This window comes from Epinephelus lanceolatus, chromosome 6, assembly GCF_041903045.1.
Source record: "Epinephelus lanceolatus isolate andai-2023 chromosome 6, ASM4190304v1, whole genome shotgun sequence".
NCBI classification, from domain to species: domain Eukaryota; kingdom Metazoa; phylum Chordata; class Actinopteri; order Perciformes; family Serranidae; genus Epinephelus; species Epinephelus lanceolatus.
The window spans coordinates 26,242,126-26,270,105 of NC_135739.1; the positions used below are offsets into that span (position 1 = coordinate 26,242,126).

The window sequence follows — 27,980 nt, forward strand, 5'->3', positions numbered from 1 at the left end:
TAAACTCAGTGTGCTTAAGATACATCATACATAACAAACATAAAATATCAAATAAAATAATTAAGTATAACATATATAAAAACTAGCAGGACATGATAAAAACAAACAAAATAAGAAGGTATTATTCCCAAAAAAGGGGAGATAATAAAAACAATAATACTATTTCCTAAAACTAATAAAAATACACTTAAAAATCGAACTAAAACCTTTTTAATACAGTGCATCAGGAACACTGAATGTAACATCTGATAATGATTTGGATATATGACTTAAATGATTTCCCCAAGCATTAAAAGGGGTATTTAATTGTAATAATGTTCATCTGTATATCCTTTATGTTCTTTTATTATGTTGTTAATTGGCTGTAACTTTTTTTTTTTGCATGCTGCTGTCTTGGCCAGGTCTCTCTTGCAAAATAGATTGTCACTCTCAAAGCCTGGTTAAATGTGGGTTGAATAAATAAATAAAGTAACATTATTATTATTATTATTATTATTATTATTATATTATTATTAATATTAGTATCAATAATAATAATAACATAGACAGTGTTGGGGGATGACTACATACATTTAGTATGATTTAGTATTAGTACATTTAGTATCAAGTACTGTGCTTAAGTTTGATGTACTTGTAGTTTAGTTGTTTCATTTGAAGGTTCTTTTATACTTATAAATAGGCTACATTTATATTAGTCACTCAGTCAGCTGTATAATGAGTACTTCTACATTTAAGTACTGGAGAAATTGTGCAGAATGGTCACAACTCAGAATAATACATATCATATTATATCTAATCTATATTAGATCTAATGGAATGGGTGCGTCCATAATTTTAGTGAGTGTGTCACATAAACCATAGGCTAGCAAAATGTAACTTTCATGCAGTGCCATGTGCAGTGTAGCATACTGTCCTTACATCTGAAACATATATTTGACATTGTAGGATTATAGCGGTGTAACTTTTAAGGGGTTACATACAGTTGATGGAGAAAATTGTAGTTGACCAGTGAACAACTACAGTGAAGATTCTCAGTCATCAAGGTCATGGTAATCATAAGTGCTATATTGTAGGCAACTGCCTGAGATCTTTTTAACATCATGCCAGAGGACTGCAGTTGAAAATTAGCCTTTGGCTAACAGCAGCACATTTACAGCAATGTTCATTAATGTGCACTGTCCTCTAAATTAATTTAAAAAAAAAAAATGGACTTCTTGAGACGTTTCGCCTCTCATCCAACAAGCTTCTTCGGTTCTAAATGACTGGTACAGAGTTGCAGGCTTTAAACCCTGTCTGTGGACCCTTGCAGAGTGGTTGGAGTCACATCTTTTAACCTAGTAACACACTGAGACAGAAACTTGTCCACCCCAAGGACAAAACACCCAGGCACAGGCATGAGCAGAGTAGTGTAGTGTATGCAGTTCAGTGCAGCCAGGAATGCACAGATTTGTACATTTGGGGAAACAAAACAACCACTCCACAAGCGCATGGCACAGCACAGGAGAGGTCAAGACTCAGCTGTCCGCTTGCATCTAAAGGAGAAGGGACACTCTTTTGAGGACAGCAATGTCCACATCTTGGCCAGGGAAGAAAGGTTTTGGTTTGAAAGAGGAGCAAAAGAAGCCATCTACATCAAACTGGAACCACCAAAGTTAAACAGAGGTCGGGCATATGACACCCTCATCATCCATCTACAATGCAGTCTTGGGATCCCCCCCCCCCCCCCCCCCCCCCCCCCCTAGACAACTTCACACCCATTCACATCTGGCCCCACCTGACCCTAATGACTCACATGATGGCCAGGTGGGTCAACAACTCACATGTGACCCCAACGACTCTGCAAGGGTCCACAGGGTTTAAAGCCTGCAACTCCATACAAGTCATTTAAAACTGAAGAAGCCTCTTGGATGAGAGGCGAAACGTCGTCAAGAAATGCAAGCAAGTCCAGTTGCCTACAGTATAGCACTCATGATGTAGTTGACCAATCCAAATCTGGCATTTACAATGGCGAACAAACTGTTCTGACATCAGTCAGACATCTTCACTGAATACTTTCCAACCACTGTCTTCCTCTGGCCTAGAGCTGCAGTGTGCATGCTGCAGTAATACCAGTGGCCACAGGGAGGCGACACTTCTCAGTCTGCGCCGCAGAAGCCTTTCATATCTGTGGGCTGCACTACTGACGCAGAGCATGATGGAGCAAACTGGTGAGCCACCTCACAACAACAACAACGCGACTGGAAATGAACCTCCTGCCTGCGGCCTCCACAGCAAACGCCTCAAAGAGCTGGAGAATGCCGCCCTGCAGACCTCTTTAATATCACGGATGGAGACGGAATCCGGGGCGGACGCCGGGAGCTGGACGGAGCAGCAGCCCGGGGAGGACGAGCAGTCGAACGGCTTGCCCTTGAATCACCGGTCGGCCCCTCCGCAGCTCAGCGCGGACACCGAGGCGGAAGAAGCGGAATCGGATGGAAATGTCGCCAAGGAGCGGGTCGAAGAGGAAAGGACCCTGACGGACCATTTAAACAAAAGGCTGCTCTCCTCGTTTCTGGAGAAGCTTAACGAAAGGGACCTGGCGCTTCCCGGTGTTCAGCGCCTGGACTGTGCTGTAGCGGACGAGGACTCTAACAGGGCCGCGGATGAGTGGTGAAGCAGCGGGCTGAAGACGAGCAGCAGCAACATGGAGGTGGTTGAGGGATTGAGGACCAATGTGCACGGAAGCACAATCCCACAACAGTAAAGAAAGACTCTCAGTTAGGCCTACCAATTTATTCTGGAGGATGGAGTGTCTGGAAATGTTATGCTTACTTTTGTATAGTGAGAATGGGTGAAAGATTAAGAAAATGCAATAAATGACCAACATGCTATATGAAATGCTTTTGTACTCATTAGTTAACATGTATCTGGCAGCCATAATGGATCTGTGGCAGCCATGTGTGTAGGTCTGAATTCTGAAGTGACATTCAGTCATCAGTAGGTGTCAGTATACACCTAAACAATATCCACATTAATAGCTGGATATTACCACAGTGTTTTATTATCAGTTCTAATTATTGTGGGACTTGAAATGAAAACTGAGTAAAGGAGCGCTAAAAAAAAAAGACACTGTACTACTCTACTAAAAGTATGCCTATTTTCCTACACAAGATGAAGTAAATAAACTTGTATATAAAGTACCACTAGGTTAAATATATTGTTTTAAATCCTTTTTTTTAAAAAAAAAAAAAAAAAAATCAGTGGTCATAACCTTTTAACATAAATTAAGTAAGTTATGATCTCTAAATTTGTGACCATCTTTTCATCGTCTGAAAGTAGCTATCACAACTCTAAAAGGAAAGAGACAAAACAGATAAAATAAGTACAATGTTTAAAGTAAATGATTACTAAATCAAATTGTCGATAACATACTCATAAAAGCACAAGAAAAAGCTATATATTAATAGCAGTCTAATAGTCTTCACCTATTTCAATTTGATATACCTAGTACATCCCCTACTGTATATTTGCTCCTATTGTTCACCTAAAAATCCCTAGCTCAAAATTTAGCTTAGTTCATCCCAAAAAAAAAAATCTAAAATCATCTAGATTGTTTCAGCGTGAGTTGCCGAGTCGCTGAGGTATTGGCTGTAGAGATGTCTGCCCTCTCTTGAAAATAACAGAACTCATTTGCATTCACCTTGTGGTGCTCAAAGCACCCAAAAAAATACATTTGAAAAACTCAACAGCAATGTCTCTTTCCAGAAATCATGACCAGGTTACTAAAGATAATCCACAGGCCTTGTTGTGAGCAGTTTCATCTAGGAACTATTTTCTTTCTACCAAACTACAGCCATCACTGTGCAGAAGGAAACGTGCATCTACTGATGCTTTTGGTATTTTATGGAGAGCACTTTTGTTAATGAAATGTGCTATGTAAATAAACTTGCCTTGTCTTAACGAGCATCACTGAACTAAAACATTACAGCCCAACTGAGGAGGATGCAAGGGATGTTTACCTCTCTCATTCATGAGTAGATGCACGCTTCCTTTTGTGCAGTTGTACAACTGGCGAGTGTAGTTCGGTAGAAAGGAAATAGTTCCTATATGAAACTGCTCACAACAATGCCTGTGGATTATCTTCAGTAACTGGGTCATGATCTCTGGAAACAGACATCGCTGTGAAGTTTTTTGAAAAATTTTTTGCTGCTTTGAGCACCACAAGCCGAGTGCCATCTAGGTCCATTATATTGGAGACAAGGCAGACATCTTTATGGCTGATATCTCCAAAACTTGGCAACTATCTAGACTGTTAAATAGCACTAGACATAAGAGGAAACATGCATTTTTGATCTTGGGGTGAACTGTCCCTTTAAAATCTATAAGGTACCACATATACATGGGGGAAAAAAACCCTAAAAACTTCAAGAACATAAAGGTTTAATTAATTGACATTGGAGCGTAAATGATGCAGAAGGATCCATGAAGCAATTGTCATATAGAGTTAAATCACCAAGTAGCCTAAATATACATGATCGGTCCCCACTTTATGCTGCAAACTGGAATTTATATCTTAAAACTCGGTTACTCACAGGAAATGCTTTATGACTCAGTGTATTCCTCACATGAGACAATTTCCAGCACGCTGGGGTCTTGAAACATGGTCACAGAAAAACTTGAATAAGTTTTATTTTTAGTTGTTACAAAAGGTGTACATCAATCATAGGCCTATACTGTAGTATAGGTGTTGAAAACTTCTAATACCACTGGCATTGTGCTAAGGAATGTGCATTAGTTAAAGCCAACCTGTGTGACTCTTTCTGAACAGAGACGACTGTGGTAACAAGCAGAAAATACGGGGTAAGTGCTAAATCATTGCAAAACAGTAGCTCAAGTGGAGGAGAGCCATAAAGTCAGGTTAGTTTATTGAAGATAGCACAGTGTGTTTTATTGCTTATAAATCCTTTTTATTTGTAGGAGGAAAACTGATGCTTTAATGTTCTTCCATTGATGCTGGAGCTAAGCAGTGGCTTGCCAGACAGTGAACAGTAGCAACTGGAATCAAGCTAAAGGAAACATCTTTTATCCACAAAGTAATTTCAACAAACTATTTCCAACAGAGGACGTCACATCCTTTTCGTCAGTAACATTGCAGGGACAAGCATGTAAAAGGTGACGTCTGTCAGACCAAAAATGCATTCATGAGGAGCAATCAAACCAATCACAACACTCAGCTGATGATTAAAAGTCCAAGATTTGTTCGCATTATTTGTATCCAAACTTGTTGAATATTAAATACACTACAAGAACATTGGTACCAGATAAAAACAGCTCCTCACCTGCCATGTTCCAGACAATTATAAGGAATTAATAAGCATAATAACAAGTGTATACAAAGTACATCCAGCCTTGCCCGTCTTCTCTTCCTGTTTTGTCAGCCGGCATCCATTAAATGAGTGTCCCTTGCATCATTTATTCCAGCATTGCCATGAGATGTTTGAAAAGCTAAATGCAGTGCATGTGTGAATGTTAAAAATAGTGTTGCGTAAAAGATTATCCCAATAATTTACCATTAACTTTGTGTGAAAGAGGCTAAAGAAAATGATGGCTGTGTGTAGACTGGATGAGTAATGACCTATGAACTCGTTTTTTTAAAATATCTATTGTGGCTGAAAATGGTTCTGATAGCTTTACAGTATTTTCTGCAGTTCATATTTATGTAAAAAGACACACAAGGAGATCTTCTATTTATAGGAGTTGTACATGAAACTACTGAGAGAGTCATATCACTTTCTGTATAAAAAATAAAACTAAAAAAAGACTCCTTAGCTGGCCAGGTGCTGTGGGTAACATAATGTATAAACATAAACTTGAAAATGAAATAAGAGCTGAATTACCATTACTGCACACACACACAGTTAACCTCAGGCCGCCTGTCACAAGTCCTCTAACACTGGTTGAAGTGCAGGTGTGCATTGCTACAGATATGGGACATACCAGAATTAATGACCTGACGACAGAGCCTTTCAACATTAAAGGAATTCAAATAACACCTGAGGGTATTTGATTACAGGCTATACATTTACTGGCACAACAATAAATCCCTTCATTATCCAAACACATTTTAAGGAGGTTTTTTAATATAAAAATTGTTTTTCTTCTACCTACACGTATCTCCAAACAAAGAAAAATACACAAATATAAAAAATTCTCACTGCCCATAGAGAGGAAATGCCACAGCTATTAGTGCTTATTGGTACAGTATAAAAAAGTTACGTTTCCAATTCCTAAACTCTGAGTGGTGATTTAATATTCACAACATCTGCTGGTCCTTCTTTTTCATTTGCGTCGTCTTTCTGCAGATCCGTCAAAGGCACAAGCTGTGGATTATGTGTCGCCTTGTCTCCAAGATTCTGGTTTCAAAACAATAAGAAACAAAAACTGATGGACACCAAGATTATACAAACACACACACTGAGCAATAAAACTCAGGCGCACACTTCTTGAACATGATATTGATTTTTAAACTACTGTAGCAGTTGTCAAGCAAAGCCTTCTACAAGTTGTGGAGTTGTGATGCTACACATCTTATCCACCATATCTGCCATAACTGTGTTTAAGTTATTTTGTTAAGCAATAACTTATTGAATCATTTTTTTTACCTTGTTATTTCTATGTAGGCTCACAGGTAGCTTCAGCGTATCCCCGCATGTATTGTGCAGAAGGCAGGGACACATCCTGGACATTGTTCCAGTCTTAAAACAAACACAGACAGCCAACACATTCACACTTGTACATGCAGTGTCAGTCCAAAACGATCTAGTAATAATAATAAAGTAGTTTTAGTCTTAACAGGGATTCATTTTGTTAAATTATTTACAAAATGTACATATACAACTTTCTGGAACAAAATCAAATCTGGAGTCTCCAGTGAAAACATAAAATGTGAACCATAAGGTCAGAGTACAGTGTTACCCGGCCCAAGACAATAGATAATGCACAGAAATCATTATGAGGTTTTATTCATTCTCCTCTATTTCCTCACTTCATGTCCGCATTCTTTTTTTCCACCACCTCAGATAAAACGACGCCTAACAAAGTAATAAGCTCATGATATACTGTAATACTTACTCTGCGCTCTGATGGGGCATCCACGTGCTTTTTCTTCAGATCCCACCATAACAAACCCTCTTTGATCTGACTCCTCTTTGTTGGTCCTTTGAGAGAAACAACAGAATTTATTCAGTTTTCAATGTAATGTAATGAGATTAATCGCCACGATTAACAAGCAGCTAGAATTACTGCTTTGTGGTCAGGTTGCAGTTTTCATCCATTTTTGATCAGACTCATATAATACATGTAGTGAAGACTTTGAAGGACATTAATAAAAGGTGTATTTTTGGGCATCGCAATGTTGACATGTATGATTCCAGTGGATAAATTCCAGTGAGACACATACTGTCCTCACTTCAAGACTATTTTTACAGAGTGCAAAGTACAGAGGACTGATGGAGAGCTTCGTGACATGGTGCAACTACAATCATCTGAAACTCAAAATCAGCAAAACTAATGACCTTATGGGCCACCAGGGGAGCAGGATATAAGACAAAGCTGTAGCCATGACAGTAGACACACATCTTCTAACCAAACATTACAATGTCACAGTGAAGTTGACCTTTGAAGTTGACCTTTCATCATTTTAGACATTTGTGTGAAATTTTGTCAAAATAAGAGTATGAATTCTTAAGTTATGGCCAAAAACATGTTTTGAAAGGTCACAGTGACCTTTCACCGCCAAAATCTAATCAGTTCATCCTTGAGTCTAAGTGGACATTTGTGCCAAATTCTTGGGATGGACATCCATATAACAAAATGCCTTCTTGGCACGGCTGTCTGACGTAGAGGCATGAAAATGACGGCAAAGTTCACACCTCTCTGTACTGTATCATCAAAAATGGAACATTATGAGCTTTTATTGCACGGCGGTTATGTCAGATTGCACTGGGTGATAGTTACTATGTGGAGAATACAGGCAGCTCAGTGTAGTTTATTGGCTTTAATTAAAACAGTAGCTCTGACTGCTGTGTCATCGTGTGTCAGCAGTTTTCACTTGTGTCTTTTTTTATCTTCTTACCTGTTGCGTAGCTCACTATCAGCCCAACAAGCACGACCGAACTAGTCGCCATGGCACCGAAGTAGAGGTAGGACATGTAGTAGAAGTTAAGCAGGCCCCTGTGATTATAAAAAAAGTTTTAAAATATTTTTCAGTTGTAATGCTGTAGCATGTGAAGTACATAGTTCTATGTCAGGACTTACACCATCTGAAACACATCCATTTAGGAATGTAGTCATCTTATCTTATTTTTACTTGTATTATGTCTAATAAATTGCTTCATCTTTAACAAATGTAAACCACCTGAGAAAAAACAGTTGTGTATCAGTGCAGGCCTTGGTGAACTCACTGACCCCTGGTCATAAGGGTGAAGCCGGGTGGAGATGGAATGTTGGTCCTGGTGGTGGGTGCTGTTCAGGCTGACGTTGCTGGCTCCACACTCGCCTGCGTAGCTGGGCAGGACACCCATAATCTCCTCACTGGGTGGATAAAGAGTTGAACCAACAGCCAGCCACAGAGAGACACAGAAGCCCACTGATATTCCCGCGAACGCCCCCTGAAAGAACAAGTACAGCTTTTAACAGCAGATGTTAGGGAACTTGAGGCAAACATGAGGCGACACAGAGCCGGTCTTCGTCTGTGTTCCTTTGTTGGGTGACAGGGCTCCAAAAGAAGCAAAATCTTAGCTCTTAAAGCACTGTAAAGAAATGTTCAACATGAGACATTTTACAGTTAAACTGCTAGTTTAATTACATGTAGTTCAGTTCACTGCTTTGCAGCACTGTAAATCAGTAACACCTAACGTCAGTGAAAGTTGTCATAAAATTACTTGTTGGTGATGACTGACTGATGGACTGATTTCCATAAAAACGGTCTGGTTGTGTAACAACATACAACTACAGAGAGAAAGGTGTATGTATGTATGTGTGCGTGTGTGTGTGTGTGTGTGTATTCAGATTGATCTGTTCTTATTTTGTCTTGAATGTTAAATTTTTGTTTGATTTAGTTGAGGTGTGTATGGTTAACACTGGAGCAGAAAGTGGGAATATTTACATTTATATAAAGTTTATTGATGGTAAAATAAATAAATAAATAAATAAATAAATAAATAAAAAAGTGGTAGGAGGACTTAATAATTATTCATTTCCTCCTGCTCCTTTTCGGACATGAAATACTTATGTTGTTTACTGAAAATGCCTGCTGGGTATTATGGTTTTGTTTTCCTACTTATATTTTTAATTTTAATTTTCTTTGTTTGAAATAAAATAAAATCAATTAAATCTTTTGTGATTCTCTCTGTAAGAGCTTTATTTTAAATGAAACTAAACAAGACGCCACATCTCTTCTACTGTTCTGCTAAGTCCACTTACTTACATTTATGATGTGGCTACAACATGGCTACCAGCATACATTGTTTTAGCGCTTGTTAAGCCACAAAGACAAGAAACAAACTCGTTAAGAAAGGAATGTGACACTGACCAGTGGGCAAGCGTTTGAATTTTTTTTTTTTCTTACAATAGCTGACATTAATTCCTGATTGTTTTAGTTACTGGATTAGTTTAAATGCAACATAACATGTTATCTTAACATATTTACAAATCATGTAAACTGTCTCTCATTTTTGGATACTACAGGTAATAGTTGATTTTTTTGATCTGTACATAATTTGAATCATTTTTACCACACCCAGGGATTTTCTCTTATTCCAGTTTCCCTGAATAAGAAAAGCAAGAAATGAACTACAGTCTATAACACCGGACAAATCAAGCCACTCACCAGCCTGTTTGCTGCTGGGACAAACATCCCCAAAATGAATACGCCCAGTAATGGACCGCTGACCACACCCATGACTGTGAACGATCCCTGAGTAGACAAGACAAAGGCATTTCTGGAAAAACCACCAAACGCACCACTGAGATTTTATGACATTAAGTGCAACGTATATCTCTGTACATTGTGTTCATGTTACATTTTTACAATGGATTCAGGGTAGATGATGGAAGCTATACCTGAAGAACACCCCAGTCCAGGAAGGAGGACAAAGCAGCTACGGTGATACAGCCAACTCCGTACAGGAATGCTGAGAGAGACAAGAGAATAAATTGTGGCTGTGCAAAATGTTATGTTTGCATTCGACTTGGCTCCAAAATATAACAACAGGAGGTGGTATCATTTACTACTGAGTCAATGAGAAATGTGAGGAAATGATGATAAAACATGATTTCTACTCCAAAATGTGAAAGGTGGTGCCAGTGAAAATCAAGTTTTCTTATTGTTTCTGTGTAAAACAAAAGAGATTTTTTAAGAATACATACAAGAGTATAGAACAACTCATTATGTGGACGTTCGTGGTGAGAATCAACCTACACAGTCCTTTGGAAATGAGGATCAGTTTCTTCTGGGTCAAGTGGCGCAGGTGAGGTCGCAGCAGATCCTCCATGGTTACTGCAGCCATTGCATTGATACTTGTGGAGGCCGTACTGTGAAAAAAAACGTGGGCACAAGTTATACTACATCAGCTGCTCGCTGACAGTGCTTACATACTAATACTCTTTCTTGTGATAATCACAGACACAAAAGAAGGGCAGAGTGCTCAAATGTGTGTCTTTAAGGTTTGTTACTATCATAAAACTACACAACGTTTTACTTTAAAAATTCTAGAAATGTATTTAAATTAGTAAATGAACTTGTGATCCTGTACCTATGAGAGCCACAGTATTTTTGGTAGAACCACAAGAGACCGCCAAATGTAAACAATTCAAAACACACTAAGGCTTTAATAGGCTGAATTAGTTCCCTGCAGTGGTAGGAAAAGTACTCATATTTGTTTACTTAAGTAATACAACAAAAACGTCCTCTATCACAGGTAAGAGTCATTCATTCAAAATCGAGGGAAAGTAAACAACTATCAGCAGAAAGAAGTACTTAAAGCTACAGGTGGTGACTTTAATAAAAAATAACCTTGTGTCATATTTGCTGAAACTGTCAAAATATTGTGAAAGAAGTACAGGAGAGATATCAATCCTCCCCTCCTACTGCCTCTAATGGTATTCACTAGAATCAGCAGCAACAACCAGCCAGGCCCAGGAGTCTCTGAGGGTCCACATATGCCCTGTTTCCATCAAGCAATACGGTACGTTTCAGTGCGGTTCGGCTTTTTTTCCGTTTCCACTGTGAAAAGTTGTGGATGGTACCAATGGAACCGTTCCGTATCGTCCCTATTTTCGGTCACCCCTCTGTTGGTGTACCTAGCACACAGATCTGGTACTAAAAGGTGGAGCTGTGAACACTGCAGTCCGTTGATTGGTCAATAGAGGACGGTCACTCTGATCAGGGACAAATTGTGTCTGTTTTTGTAACTGGCAACTTTTAAGGTGGAACATTTACTTGTAATGTTACTCAATGCATGACTTGACGACGTGAATCCATCAGCACACCTTAAATTTCAATGTGACAAGTTTGACCATTACCTTAGTTGTTTTTTTTCTGTCTGTTTGGATGGCATACACTTTTAGTAATGAGTGGATCTTCAAATGTTTAAAAATATATATATTAATTTCAACCAGATTATGGGAACTCAGTATATTGTAATCCTCGTTTGGAGAAAAAAAAGCATCATGGAGCATCATTCCTGTGGGCTCCGGCTGGTTGTGCTTGCCTGAGAAGTACTACATCCACAAAGTTTTCTTTAAATATTGGCAACATCACTAGCTCCTTTCTAAAAAGTTTTCAACCCAAAATGCTTGGGGCGGCTGCACTAAAAAAGCAGAGCACTCTGCAAAAAGACGCAGTACTTTTTGTCTAAGCCAGTGCATATGCTCTCTCCTCATAGGGAACAATTGAAGAAAGACACCAGCACTGAGACAAAACACACTACGTGGATACAGGCTCTAACACAGCTGAGGAGTCTCTAATGCAGCTGTCAGTCATGCCAATCGCTCCATGACCTGCGGTCAAACCGTCAAACTAGGCAGCATTGATCAAATATGAATCAAGATTTTCTTACTGTATTGCATATTTGTTGCCACAAAGGTTCTCAGAAACATGTTTTAGTGTACTGTTCGTCCGGCTGGTGGGCGGTGCTTGGTACTCCCATTTTACTGCAGCCAACACAATGGCCATATCACAAACTTTCTCACTTTACAGCTAAACAGTACACTAAAATTTGTCTCTGAAACATTTGAGGCAAGAAATGTCCAATGAGATTTTTTTTCACAGATTACGTGTCTCATTTAGTGCGTGTGAATACAGTGACAATTTCAGCAAATAAGAAAGAAGGTTTTTTTCCAACTGCCGCTTTAAAGTTCAAAAGTAAAAGTACTTGTTCTACAAGTAGCTGTCAAATACTTGTAATTGATTAAAAAGTGCAATATTTTCCTCTAAAATGTACTGAAGTAGAAGTATAAAACGGCAGAATATTATAATACAAGTACCTAAAAATGAAATACAGTACTGTGCAGTACTCAAATAAATGTACTTAGTTACTTTCCACAACTGGTTCCCATGTTAGGAGAAGGCCTGTAATAAATTTCGTTTACAGAAACCAAGTTTGAATACCTCAGAGTCCCGCTGTATGCACAGGCAAGGAAAAGACCTGGAAATCCGGGGTGGTTTTTGAATATGTCCAACACGAAGTATGGCATGTACTTCATCAGACGATAGGGGGAAATGGTGACAAAGTAAATATCTGTGTTAGAAAAATATACTTTTCCAATTGTTCTTCATCAAATAAAACCAAATTCATTTGGTAAATGAATTATTTTCTCATTGTGTTGAGTCACCAGCCAATAATAGGTAACTTTTTTTTATCCTTTTTACAATCTATAAAACACACTTTAACTTTCAGCACTGTTTGACCTTTATCACATCAAAGCACAAGTGTGGTAAACAGCTAAAGCAAATATTTGAGGTTTTAAGTATTACATTATGTAGCCAAGCCAAACTTTATAATTTAAAATATGGAGGGTGGAAGGAGCATTTGGCAAAGAAAATCTTAGAGGTGCAGATTTTGAAACCTATAGTATAATATGAACCCTCCTGAGCATCATTTTCTGGTCATGGATCAATATGAGTGTCTTATGTACCAGATCTGGGGCAGAAATCCTCCCAGACTTCAGCGGATCACAGCTGATGTAATAAGCAAACATGACGATGCCGCAGGTCGCTGCACTGCTCACAATGAGGCACAGACCCACTTGATTCACAAACAGCGCCCTGCAATCAAAAGCAAACATGATTGTAGTGACCCCGGTTTATTGTTGGAATTCTGCATTTCCACTATTGACTTACTGCTGTGAGTGTGTGGGAAAATACATCTTCAGGTTTGCCTGGTCATGCTTCTGGGATTAAAAAACTTTAATTCTGAGCACTGTGGTGAAATCTAAAGGGCTGTGGTATATTTTAACGTCATTCTTCATGTAAAGTAAAGGCTTGACTGTCAACATGAAAAGTTGTCAGCTTCAACAAGATATTTTTATCTTACAGGGGAATACCATCATGGAAATTTCAGGAAGTATACCTACTAAAAATAAGATATCAAATGCCTGATGACTAATTGCAAAGAAACAATGGGCTATCTGACAATATAAACAGCCTATTGAATACAACCCTTGTTTGACAAGGAACAAAACTATTACATTTCACTTTGTGAATTTCCTCTCAAGACAAGTTCTCATGTGCATGTTAGATGCAAATACATGTCTTTTCACCTTCAGGAAATGTGAAAACATTATGTCAACCTAAAACAAACAACTTGCTGATATGTAGACGCCTTGGTAAATAATGAAACTGCTCTGGAAATCGGCTATTATTTTTTCCACCTTCTATCCAAACACACTGGGGATTAAAAGAACATGACTCTCACTGTTATTCTAAGAAAGGGTGTTGTCTAGATCTGTCACTGTGGCTATAATGCATGTTTGAATATGTCACCTTCTTGGCATCACATTAGTCTTCACCTGAAGCTATTTTAGCATAATATTAGCCTAATTGTCAACAGCACAATCGATTAATGGTGGGACCATAGCATAACATCGGACTAAACTAATATTTGCTAAGACATCGAAACTTGAGGGCAAAGGCTAGAATAAAAGGATATATCAGAGACAATGTAATGTGGCCAATGACTGTGGCCATGCTAGCTGCTCTGTGAAGCTTGTGCTAATAATGTTAGCATTTTACATTTGTTTGGAAAATGTGTTTCGTATAAGACAGCTGTCTTATCAGTGAACCTTGTGAGCAGTTATGGAGCCGAACTTTGTGCCATTACCTTTGTTAAATGTTGCTGTTGTCACTGGCTTCATATGAGTAGAGGAAATATACACTAGCTGCTAAGCTAATTGATACAATGTAAAATGCCATAGGCTCGTACAAATAACATTAGCACGTTGTATTTGTGGGAAAAACCTGTCCAGCAAAAAAAAAAAAAGAAAAAAAAAAGCTTTGTCTCTGAATCCTGCAAGTTATAATTGAGCCGATTTGTGTACTTGCGTTTGAAATTGTTGCTATTATGCCACGTGTAATGTGTGTGCAGCAGCCAAATGGTGGTTTGGTGGTGTAATTGCAAAGTGACACAGACAAACCAGGCACAAGTATAAATGCTCACAACGGCATAGGCCACATGCGTATGCTATGGCATAGGTTCTGCATCGAGCTGACGCATAAGGCCCAATCCCAAACTCTCCCCTTGTCCACTACCCTTTAGCCCTTGGCCCTACCTAGCCCTTGCCCACTACCCCTTGGCCCTTGAAATGAAGCAACGAGGGGTAGGGGTTGAAATTTTCCCTAGGAATTGGGACACCACTCACTACGTCACCGCGTTGGTTACGTTCACGCATACGTAACTATTTTAAACAGGAAGCTGCGAGCCATCTATATTTCCAATTGGCATCTACAATGGAGTCTCCAGTTGAGTTCATCTTACCGATCGCGTTTGCATTATTCATTATGCTTCGTTTGATGAACGACAGACGACAGGGGACTTCCGCTAGCTAGATAGCTAGCTAACCAGCTAACATTACAACGCAGCATAGTTATACTAGGTGGCATGTTATCGTAATGTGAAAAATCTGATAATTTTGCAGAACAGGACAGATGACAGACGCCAGCTAGTGCGAGCTAGCTAGCTAGCTAATAAGCAACTTGATGACGGTAACGTTAGCTATGTATGAACTTTTTCCCCGTCTCTTGCTCAGTGGTAGCCATGGCGACTTCTACCCCTCGCTGGCAAGTCAGCATCTGAAATCCCTCGCTCTGAAGGGCTAGTTTCATACCCACTACTCCTCGTTATGCCCCCTACCCCTACACACAAAAAGGAATTGGGACACCCCTACCCCTCGCAAATGTAGGGGTAGGGCCAAGGGGTAGGGCTAAGGGGGGGTATTCATAATGGGCCCTAAATCTGCCCTAGGCTAAGGGTCACTTGAACTCCCAACTTAAGATATCTAAATGCAAATAGGCTCAGTGGGTACCCATGAGTATCCCCTAAACTCGAGAAGGCTTGTTAAAAGTAAATGTTTTGTTCTTTACAATCAGTGTACTTCAAATGAAAGCTGTATATTTGTCTTTCAAAGGAAAAGACCACCAGCCTTTGAGGAACAATGAATTGCCTAACATGTATAGATACATCACACATTACAACAGGAATGTTGTGGAACTTAAAATGTTAACTGTCCTGATATTAGTCCATGCATTAGATAATTCAATCAATAATAACTATGAAATAAGAAACCAAAGAAGATGCTATTCCTTAGGTTTCACATTGGCATAGTTTTCAACTAGCCTATAGCTATAGTGCCCTCCAAAAGTGTTGGAACAGTGAGTCCAATTCGTTTACTTTTGTTGTAGACTGAAAACATTTGGGTTTGACAGCAAAAGATGAATATGAGACAAGAGATCAACATTTCAGCTTTTATTTCCAGGTATTTACATCTAGATCTGATACACAACTTAGAAGATAGCATTATTTGTAATGGAACACAAAATTTTTAGGTGAGCAAAAGTATTGGAACATATAAACTTAAAATAGATTAAAGTGAATGAGACTTAATATTTAGTTGCAAATCCTTTGCTTTCAATAACTGCATCAAGCCTGTGACCCATTGATCACCAAACTTTTGCATTCTTCTTTTGTGATGCTTTTCCAGGCTTTCACCGCAGCCTCTTTCAGTTGTTGTTTGTTTTGGGGGGTTACTCCCTTCAGTCTCCTCTTCAGCAGGTAAAATGCATGCTCTATTGGGTTTAAGTCTGGAGACTGACTTGGCCAGTCTAAAACCTTCCACTTCTTGCCCCTGATGAACTCCTTTGTTGTTTTGGCAGTGTGTTTTGGGTCGTTATCTTGCTGCATGATGAAGGATCTCCCAATCAGTTTGGTTGCATCTTTCTTTAAATTAGCAGACAAAATGTTTCTGTAGACTTCTGAGTTCATTTTGCTGCTGCCATCATGTGTTACATCATCAATGAAGATGAAAGAGTCCGTCCCAGAAGAAGCCATGCAAGCCCAAGCCATGACATTACCTCCACCGTGTTTCACAGATGAGCTTGTATGTTTGGGATCATGAGCAGATCCTTTCTTTCTCCAAACTTTCGCCTTTCCATCACTTTGGAAAAAGTTAATCTTTGTCTCATCAGTCCATAAAACTTTTTCCCAGAATTTTTGAGGCTCATCTCTGTACCTTTTGGTAAATTCCAGCCTGGCCTTCCTATTCTTCTTGCTAATGAGTGGTTTGCATCTTCTGGTGTAGCCTCTGTACTTTTGTTCATGAAGTCTTCTGCGAACAGTAGATTGTGATACCTTCACTCCTGCCCTCTGGAGGTTGTTGCTGATGTCACTAACAGTTGTTTTAGGGTCTTTCTTTACAGCTCTCACAATGTTTCTGTCATCAACTGCTGATGTTTTCCTTGGTCTACCTGTTCGACGTCTGTTGCTTAGTACACCAGTGGTTTCTTTCTTCTTCAGGACATTCCAAATGGTTGTACTGGCTATGACCAATGTTTGTGCAATGGCTCTGATTGATTGTCCATCTTCTCTCAGATTCACAATTGCTTCTTTTTCACCCATAGACAGCTCTCTGGTTTTCATGTTGGTTCCACTTCTAAATGCAGTCTGCACAGGCAAAACCTATCGTACCCAATCTGAAAGTGAGCTCAGACATTCAGTGCTATTTATTGTTTGAATAATCAATGAAATTGGGAGACACCTGGGCAACAAAACACACCTGTCAGTCACATGTTCCAATACTTTTGCTCTCATGAAAAATGGGTGGGTTCAAACAAAAGGTGCTATCTTCTAAGTTGTGTATCAGATCCAGATGTAAATACCTGGAAATAAAAGCTGAAATGTTGATCTCTTGTCCCATATTCATCTTTTGATGTCAAACCCAAATATTTTCAGTCTACAACAAAAATAAAGGAATTGGCCTCACTGTTCCAATACTTTTGGAGGGCACTGTATACTACAAAAGCATAATCTAAATCCTGAAATTCAGTTACGGCTTTTGAGTGGCTCCATCTGGCCACCCCTGTGAAAAAATTTCTGGGGGTGCCAGTGAGCTAGAGAAAAAGCCAGGATCACCAAAGTCAGTAGTATTCATACTCTGGGGACCATGAATATCTGCACAAAATGTCATGACTATCCATTCAACTTTTATATTCCAATCAGTCACTGAATCTCTACCAGCTCCAGAGTTGCTGCTCTGTTGATTGCATACCCAGGGTTCAGGGAGAATAGAAAGTAGCCAGTTGATTGATCAGGTAGATGTGTCCTCACAAGAATGAACATAACACACACAACAAGAATCATGATTTAACTGTCTCTGTATTGACCAGGACAATCTATGTCCATGTCTCTCGTTAGTACTTGAATAGGGATGTTCATTGAGACAAAGTTGGAGTCAGCACAAAAAGGTGCAGCAGAAGAATTCTCAGACTGAACAGGGATACAACACACAATGTTTGATGAAGTGGATGTCGTTTTGTGAAAGTGTGAAAGTGAAAAGTGCTAATACCAAAAATACACTTGCACAGCATGTTTAGTTACTGATGTATTTGTTTTAGGCTGTGTTTGCTTGATTAGTGTCTTAGCCTGTTGTGCACTGTTTATTTTCCTGTTCTGACACCAAGCCTGAAAGTGTCTCTTTAGAAACCTGCAGGTGACCTCACAGACGCTACATTGCTGTGTTTCTACAGTCCCTGAACTCAACCCAAATTCAATTCAAATAACTGTTTTAAATACTCGATACTTTATGTGAATGACAAACAGGTCCCCACTCACCACTGGGCATCTCTTTCTGTTCTGCAGGAGATGTAGCGCTGGACTTGAGCTTGGTTTACCCCGTACATTGACAGCCACACCAATGCACCCCCAACAGTCAGGCTCCAGAAAGTATAGCGCTGCCGTGGGTCAACACTAAAACTGGTGAAAAACAATATTGAAGAAATGAGCGACACTCCACTTTTTACAGCCTCTTTCCATTTTAACGACTGGACTTTAAGTATAGTTGACAAAAACATCTTTTCTTTAGGTCCACTTACTAGCTTCCTCATGGATGCAAAGACTTCATTTACAATTTACAATTTCATCCCATATACAACCACCTGATATCACATGACTGAAGTTCCATGCAAAGGTCCAGTAATGACAGCTGAGCAAACCATGAGATGTGGCTGAACAGTCCAGCTGTCAGACGAAAATGTTGGCAGTTTATTCATTTTTTTCATATGTATTATATCAACATTTCTAAATTAGTAGGCAAAATGCCTGCCAAACTGCAAACTTCTTCTGACAACTGTCTGAGACCAGCAAACAACATAACCAAACATCGCTGTGTTTCCTCCCAGCAGAGTGCCGTGAAAAGCGGTTGTTTTTTACTATCTTGGCATTTCCTGCCAAGATAGCACAACTAGAAATGAATAATTTAGGCCAAAACATATTTTTCTAACCATAACCAAGGGGTTTTTGTCCCTAAACTTAACCACAAGTTAATCACAGCATTGTTAAAATGTTATGTTTCATCGTATCCACAACATAATAATGTAAAAATGTAAAGTATCAACATTTAGTGTGGTGATTCGGTTGGGATGAAAGCTCAAGAAAAAGCTGGAAAGTGGACCAGGAATTAAGACTGTTTTGGTCAAACTTGTGTTTCCCAGGTAAGGAATGTGCTTGTGTGCCTAACTGTATAGTTTTTTATTTTCTATTTTTTTGTTTTGTTTTGTTTGTTTGTTTGTTTGCCAAAATGAAGGAAAAAACTAAGAAAGTAAGTAATACAATACAAGTTGTATTTTTTTAATATCACCCTAGAACTTTCAATTGATGCATCATCATCAAAAGGTTTCTTGATACTGCTGCTAAGGAACTATAGTAGGACTGTGACAAGATTTTAGTGTGTGAGCATTTTATTGTGCACTAATGTGGAGTCATCCAGTCATTTATGTGTTGAAGTGAAAGGAGAAAAAAAAGCATTTTTACTCATCAAAATTAATACGTGATCCGTTTTTGGCGATCTCCAGTACCACTGCGGGGCCACCAACAAGAACTGTGCCATAGATGTAAATGGCAACAAAGCCCGCAAACATGACAATGATCTGGAACACATCAGTCCAGATCACAGCTTTCATGCCACCCTATAAAGACAGACGATGGAAGAGACAGGCAGGAAAACATACCACAACATCTGAGACTTCTTCAATAAAAACAAATTAAAGGTAAGATGTGTTCTTCACGTATGCTGTTCCACCAGTTTCAGTGGGTGTTACAAACTTGAGAGAGACTAGTTTTTCATGCTCACCAATCAAAGTGAGCATGCTTGTCTTAGTGTTTTTGAAAAGTTCATAAAATTGGAAGGGGGTTCATCCAACAAGCACTTCAGATGAAACATATTGACATCTTACACAAAACCAGCTCTAGGAACCAATGCCTCCAAAACAACAGATGTATAAAAATTTAACTGCCTCCTCTAACTGTGGCACTGCTAAGAGGACGCAGTAACATTGACCAAACTGCTGACATACAATGCTAAATCTTTAATAGCTAGAGTGACGACATTACTGCCAAGGTGTAGCCTTTTCTAAAAGGATTGGACTTCTGTCAATTCGCATTCTGGATGCACCTTAAAAAATCAACAGAAACCAGTCCGGCCTGTTTAAGACTGACCCAATGTGCTATGCTGATTTGATGAGATGTAAGGAAATCCTTACCAGTGTGGTGTACAGGGTACAAATGATCCCAGTAGAAAACAGAGACACCCACATGTTGAGACCAGTTGCTGAAAAAAACATCATCGGTGTTAATGATCAGTGTTTAATTTACCACCTTCCTTTTACTTGTCATTATTAGTGTTTAAAAAGCGTTCACCAAACTGTGATGGCTCTCAATGATTTTGATTTTAAAATGTGTTAAACATTAAACACACTGAGTTTTAAAGTTCTGCAAGTACTCTCTACAGCAGTTCCTTAAAACTTGCTATTTAAACTTTCATTAATTCACTCACAGTGTAGATGAAGCTATAATGAGATTAAATTTGCATTGGTGTGGTTGTTTGCCAACGAATTAGTATCGACAGCAAGCTAACATTATACTCACAAAATCATAAGGATGGGTGTGATGTTTTTTTCGGTTTGTAGTCACATGAAACCTATAAAAATGTCTATATAATTTCCCTCCTGGGCATCAAACAGGCCTTGAGCATGTCAGAAATTCAGCCGAATAACAATTTATTACAGTGCACTGAAACACCCCACACTGCAATATATCGCTTTCATATTTAAATATAATTAACACCTCTGCAGCTCATATTTATCCAGTGATGGAAAAAGTGCTCAGAAGTAAATGTTTTGCATTCAAAACTTTACCCTTGATTGTCGGTTTCTGTTCGTAAAGACGCTCACCAGAGAAAGTACAGCCAACCCCAGATTCACATGGACAAAGTGACACCTGTCTACACAGGTGTGCCTTTAGCTGGCTTTTAAAAGAGACCAGAGAGTCAGCAGATCGTAAGGGAGTAGGCAGAGCATTCCAAAATTTGTGTGCTATGGCCGCCAAACCTCGATCATCAGGTGTCTTAAGGCGAGTATGAGGGACAGACAACAAATGTAGCGTATTAAGTGCAAGCTGAAGAATACAGGTGAAGTATCTCAGCTGCCTAAGAGGGTGCCTGGCCGTGTAACTCTCTGTAAGTAAGAATGAGAATTTGAACTGGATCCTAAACACAACAGGGAGCCAATAAAGGTATTTTAGTACAGGACACTACAGTACAACATCTATCTAAACTAGTTAGTAGTCTTGCAGCAGCATTCTGGATTGCTTGCAGTCGAGCAAGAGCAGACATACTCAGTGAGGAGAAAAGTACATTAGTCAATGAGACGATAAAGGCATGTATAATCATTTCCAGTTCAGCAGTTGAAACAACAGATCTCAGTTTACTCATATTTCTCAAGTGGAAAAAACAAGATTTGGTCAAGCGCTTTACATGTGTATCACATGACATTGATTTATCAAATATTACCCCTAAATTACGTAGGTTTGAGTGAGCAGCAGAGGAAATAGGCCCAATACTGCATAATAAGGGGGACAACTGCAAGTTTGCAACTTTACTGCAAGTAAATGATATGCAATGTTATATCTGTTCATTATTTGTCCTAATGGTAGCAAATACAGAGAAAATAACAGAGGCCAAAAAACCAAGCCCTGCGGGACACCACAGGACACAGGAGAGGAATCAGATACGAAGTTACCTATAGAGGTGGAAAAACTAGTCTAATGCTTTGCCTGTTAGGCCAGTGCAGTCGCATTTACAACCTATTGTATAGCAATCAAAAATTTTTCCTGATGTACTCCAAAATCCAATGGAAAAATCCCACAGGCTTTTTGGCAAGGGAACCAGGGCGGTGTTAACTTTCACTTCGGCTAAAAAATGTCATCCCTTCAGTGCTCTATTAATAATGTGACTCTGCAAAGGGAAACAACTAAAGCTGTCAAAATATATATAATTCAGTGAAAAGCACAATATGTGCCTCCAAAATGTGATGGGTCTGTTACTACAGGTTTGTCTTGCCAGGTTTTAGTGGTGGGTGTAAAAATGCCGGAACTCTCTGAACAGAAATACACTTAAACATGTAATGGAGTTGTGAATTCATGCTGAAAGTCAAGTATTATAATGGTGTGATTGACTGAATATCAAAGAATTGTGGGAATTACAACCCAAGGTGCATCTCTCCTACCTTGGTTAAGGATCAAGGCAGGTGCATAGATGACAATCCCTGTATATAGCAGCTGGGAAAAGGAAGCAAAATAAATGAGCACACACAACAACAATCAAAGAGTTGTACAGGTGATACTGATGATAAAGATCGTGCATGCCATGACCCTCGTGCCCTCCTCATTTGGCCTTGTGCCCTTGAAAAAAATATCTGCCCTAAGGCCACAGTGGCCTTGATGCCCCGCCCGCACTGCCCCAGGTGATTTTGCGGTTTTCTCCTCTGCCTCTTTCCTGTCAACACGGCTTTGACACCTGTGTCTATTGAGAAAAAAAAATGCGATGACATTCTGGAGTCTTAATGGGCAACATCAAATGAGACGATGCGTACATCACCAGTGGGGGGTTTGATTAGAGCCCGGCATGAACCGCTCGGACGGGCTGTAACGACAGTTTGACACCAATCTATCACCGGCCAACCAGGAGACTTCATCAAACGCCCGGGCAGGGATCGGTACCGAGACCCGGTATTAAACAACCCAAGACAAGTTTAATCAACACCGTAATAATAGTAAGCTCCGCCATTATCTGTGACACTTTTTAAAGTTTCGGTTTCATGTATCATCATACTGCAGCCTCTCTCCTGCTCTCTGCATGTCACCCCTCACAGCGCGCACACACACACACAGACACACAAAATGAAGAGAATATAACTTCAAGATGACTCTAGTTAACGACAACTACACTTGTTACTGTGAGTAAGTGCGATAAAACCTCTGCCAGCCAAGCCAATACTTTATCAATACATGTGATCAGCATGTAGAAAGCCATATTTCAATCCGCTCTGTCCACAGTCTCTCATTCACCGCTATTATGATTTACGATCGCGGTCGACACAAGCACATCGCACTCGCGGTGCTAATAGCAAAGTGTTACAGACTTAAAACTAAAATGAAAGCTGTCTGTATGTAGGCTAACACTTTATCTGAAGATGTACCTGAGGCAGGGACAGAGAGCAGGATGAATGACTGATACTGATGTTTGTCTTCATGCTGAGATAACGTGACTTTCTTCACTCAGTATTGTGATGTCAGGAGGAATATTTATATTCCAGTGAGATATTATTGGGTTTTAAATAGTGACTTTGTTGTAAACATGAGTGTTGCTGCCATGGACTGTATAAAACTATATCCTGTGTAACTGACCTGTAAGGAAAGCATCAGGAGGTGAGGTGTGTGCATGTGTGTGTGTGTGTGGAGGAGAGGGGAGAGGGAGATGCTGGTAGAGAGATAGTGTGTGTTGTTAGATACTGTTAATGTCTCTTATTATGCTTCTGTGCATTGATAGCTCTTTTTTATTCTGTTTCTGCATCGTGCTGAGGAGGGCCATACCTGTGTATATATAAATATATGTATGCAAAAAAAAAAAAAAAGTGGATCGGTTGCTCGCTGCTAAAAATGTGGCCCATCGGCATGATCTGGTTTTGATATGTGGCCCAGTTGAAAAAGTAATTGAATAGCCCTGCTGTAGTTTGTTTGTTTGTTAGCTATCTAACAACACATCAAAAATAATTGTAAGCCAGTCTTGTTCAGTGAATCAGTTTATCATGTACACTCAAAAAAATATTTAGGCCTAATATTTAAGATTGTTTGCTTATAAATACATGAACCTGGTTGTTCTATATTTAAAACACATTGGGTTTATTAGTGCTATTAAATAAATCACATTATTACTTATTATACTCATTATTACTTGAGCTTGTTTTATTTACTCATTTCACAGATAGGTATACATCGTTAGTCCTTAAATTCATTATGAACGTGGACTTAAAATCATCGTATCATTGTATGGCCTTGCTGCCCTGGCTTTTGGCCTTTGTGCCCTCAAAAAATTGATAACACGAAAGGCCAAGTGGCCTTGCCCCTAAAATGACAAAATTCCAGGCCCGGTGACGAATGTTCCGAAAATGTGGCATCCTCTTTAAAAACACTGAATACAACTTTGTTTCAACAAGGCAGACTGCACAGTGATGTCTTGCTTACCGTTGCCACCACAAATTGGACACTCCCCAGCAGCTGCATCCCTCTGCCAAATCTCATCTTCAGATACTATGACAGGCAGACGGCTGGAGTCAGAACACAATATCTCTGCGCACATCCCTCATCTCTTCTCACCTCATATTCATCCCACACATCAGACCCACAGGTGCACTTCAACATTGTGTCAGAGAAATTCTGCCTTTCTTTCTACACTATGATTGGTTAGAAATACCTACTCTTATTTTGGGTAATTGAATTCCTATTTTTTTGTGTTTGTTTGTTTAAACCCTCAACTTTAACCATTCTCTTGTATCTAATTCTTGTGGGACATCTAATTGTTACATAGTTTGGTCCAAATCTACAACCATTACCATCAAAAACTCATAAAACAGTACTTTGATGACTCTTTAAGAATTAATTGCTTCTAAACAACACAAATGAAAATGTTTAAATTTTTGCTGATAGGTTACGTGAAACCACTCCACATTATGCTCCTTTTCAATTCATGACAATAACTGGGCTAATAACTGGAGTCTTATTATCACCTGATTAGTGCTGGTGATGCCCAGTCGAAAGAAAACTGGCAGGAAGAGGAAAGCTGTCAGCAGGGAGTTGATGCTTTGTCCGAGGCACATGTAGAGGAATTTAAAGCCATAGCGAGAGGCCTCGGAGGGAACACCCAGAACCTGGACTGCCGACATAAAACTGGCACAGAGCGACAGTCCAACGGGCACTGCCGGCATGCTCCGACCCCCTGTGAAGAAGTCATCAGCAGTGGCGTCCCCTGGTCTCTTCTTCAGGGCCTGGAAGAGTCCGATGGCCATGGAGACCAACAACATGGCAGCAAAGACTGCATAGTCGGCCAGGACAAAACCTGCAGGCTCCTCTTCCATTCTGTTACTTTGATGCCTTTGTAGTTTGGTTCATGCAGATCTGTTACAGTCAGAGTCTATTAGTGACCATGATGGAGACACGAGGCATGAATGTGATTTACTCTTAGTGAAAGCTGTAGAACTTTTAAAGCTCAAATGTGTCTTCCTCGTGACAGCAGGTAGCAAAAAGCAAATGTGGGGCATCAGTAAATGTAGAAATTTCTTATATCTATCTGACTTAATACTTTAGAGTGTAAAAGAATAACATTTGTTAAGCTACCCAGTGACAAAGACTGTTGTAGTGTAGGACATAGAGCGGATCGTCCACTAATTCCACAATGTTGGCAGTTGGATCCCTTGTCTTGCTGTCCATGTGTCAGAGTGTCCTCAGGTAAGACACTCCCCCAATCCCAAATGGATCCCTTACAGACTCATTGACTCAAGCCCTAAGCCCTTACAGACCAAGGACCAATTCCATTTCTTTCCCTTAGCCCTTGTCTTGGCCCTTCCCATTGGTTTTGCGCGTTCATGTGAGGGGAAGTGGTGTCCCAATTCTCCATCAGTGCTCTGAGGGTTAAGCTGGCACACTGAAGGCTATCGGTGTGCAAATGAGAGGTAAGTCGCTATGTGAATGTAGTTCATTTATCAACAAAAAAGTTACATTAATATCCTTTTTTCATACCAAAATCCAAGTGTATAAAGGTTGAAATTAATTGGGGTAAAGAAAGTTAGAAAAGGGCGTCAGTGGCTTAGTGGATAGAGCAGGCGCCCCATATACAAGGCTGTTGCTGCAGCGGCGTGGGTTTGACTCCAGCCTGTGGCCCTTTGCTGCATGTCATTCCCTCTCTCTCTTGCTCTCTCTCTCTCTCTCTCTCTCTCTCTCTCTCTCTCTTTCCCCCCTTCACACTTAGCTGCCCTATCAATTAAAGGCCAGAAAATATCTTGACAAAAAATAAATAAATTATAAAGTTATAAGTATCCTCCTAGAGCAGCACAATGTCCTCTCATTGGTACATTATTCAAGTCAACTTTCAATTTATTACTGTTAATAATCTTTAGTATGTAATTAACCTCTGATAACTGATCCAGAGCTGATAAGAATGAAGGTACTGCAGATTAAAGGTGGTCATTTAATCAGTTTAAAGAGTTGCAGCAAATAAGTAATAAGATCAGTTTCAACACTTACAAAGTTACCTGCATTGCATTTGTTTAACTGAAACTTGAATTAAAACCTTAAAAGACTCACCATTGTTGCTCCATTCCGTCCTGTTGCTTCCACTCAGTGAAAGAGGAATGTGCTGACAGAATCAGCAGCTGCTTCATCTCGCATGCGGGCATGCGTGAACTCCTTTCCCTCCCTCTTCTGCTCTATAGAAGTAACTCAGGTGTGTTTAATGACAAGGTGGTTGCGTAGTCATATATATTTATAGTGGAAAGGAAAGTGATGGACAGGTGGCTCATGCTGATCATCTTAAGGACTTTCAGGAGCCTGAAAGTAGTTGGCTGTGTGTGTGTGTGTGTGTGTGTGTGTGTGCTTTATGATAACGTTTACTTTGTGTGCGTATGAAAGATGTAATGTTATTCTGTATGATAACTGTCTGGGTTCCGAGTTTAGTCTTTTCACCATGTAAGACTTTCTGTACTGTACTGTAATAATGTGCTGATTAATTTCTTTATCCATCAGTAATTGTTTAGGCTATAAAATGTCAGAAAAATAGTGAAAAGTCTACATCATAATTCCCAAGAGCTCAAGCTGGCTACCTCAAATGTCTTGTTATGTCTGACCACCAAAAAGATATTTAGTTTATCATCATAAAAAAATCATAAAACATGAAAATATTTACATCTGAGAACCTGGAACTACAGAAATTTTCACAATTGAGAGACTTCCAAAATATTAATTGATCATGAGAATCAATCTATAGGCTATCTATTTCCCTTATTTGATCTCACTTAAGAAGGGTAATCCTCGGGCACATGCACAGTTAGACCCCAGGTGATGCTCAAGCATTTTTTTGCTGGCAGACAGAAACTTTGCACTTTGCATTTGCACGATTTTTTGTGCGTGCAAAAAAGCTAAGCTTATGTTTTATTTCATGTATTTTTTGTCATTATCTATTTGTATTGCCTTTGCAGCTGTTGTCAGAGATAAAATTAGATCCAATATATTGAAAAAAAGTTCAAATCTCTCCACCAACCAGTAGCTTTTTCTGTTTTGATGTTGTCAATGCTTATTTCCTCAATGGAGTAGTTGTCCATTATCTTATCTCAAGGCTATTATCTTATCTGTCCTCTGCTACTTGTGCACTTGACCCCATGACTTGCAGTTTTCTGAAGATGGTCTTTGACTGTTTGTCGCCAGAGCTACTGCACCTAATGAACCTCTCCCTCGGAGTGGCTGTATCACAGTGACTTCCAGCATTGCTTTGGTACGAAGAAAAGCACATTTTCAATTGGTTTATTTTCAGCTGTGACACTTAAGATCCTTTTAAATTGGCTTCTGATCAAACATAACACAGAAAGCTCTGTTAAATGATATCAGAATAGATTTGAAAACCAGATAAATATCTATAATGGGACATATTGATCTCAATGCTGCATTATATAGTCAGTCATGATCTATTTATAGAAAGGTTAGAAATATTGGGCTCTCTAGCATATTTCTACTAATTTAGGTCTTATCAGGTCAAGATAACCTTGTTCCCTTTGAGAAGTTCTGATCAGAAAGAGGAAATATTTCTTGTGGTGTGCCCCAAGGTTTAGTCCTGGGCCCAGTTCTTCTCTG

General features: G+C 39.4%; 1 protein-coding gene across 1 annotated transcript; it reads right to left on the reverse strand.

The window, feature by feature from the left end:
• Positions 1–4,643: 4,643 nt before the first annotated feature.
• Positions 4,644–26,523, reverse strand: slc5a5 (solute carrier family 5 member 5). Its single transcript, XM_033621227.2, has 17 exons — positions 26,442–26,523; positions 24,869–25,256; positions 24,327–24,392; positions 22,310–22,361; positions 20,288–20,355; positions 19,560–19,714; positions 18,363–18,503; positions 13,177–13,306; positions 12,650–12,738; positions 10,460–10,572; positions 10,102–10,172; positions 9,869–9,955; positions 8,446–8,648; positions 8,114–8,211; positions 7,111–7,196; positions 6,642–6,734; positions 4,644–6,392 (listed from the first exon to the last, which is right to left on the reverse strand). The coding sequence occupies exons 2-17, from the start codon at positions 25,214–25,216 to the stop codon at positions 6,267–6,269; spliced, it is 1,926 nt and encodes a 641-aa protein (XP_033477118.2). The 5' UTR covers positions 25,217–25,256; positions 26,442–26,523; the 3' UTR covers positions 4,644–6,266.
• Positions 26,524–27,980: the final 1,457 nt, after the last annotated feature.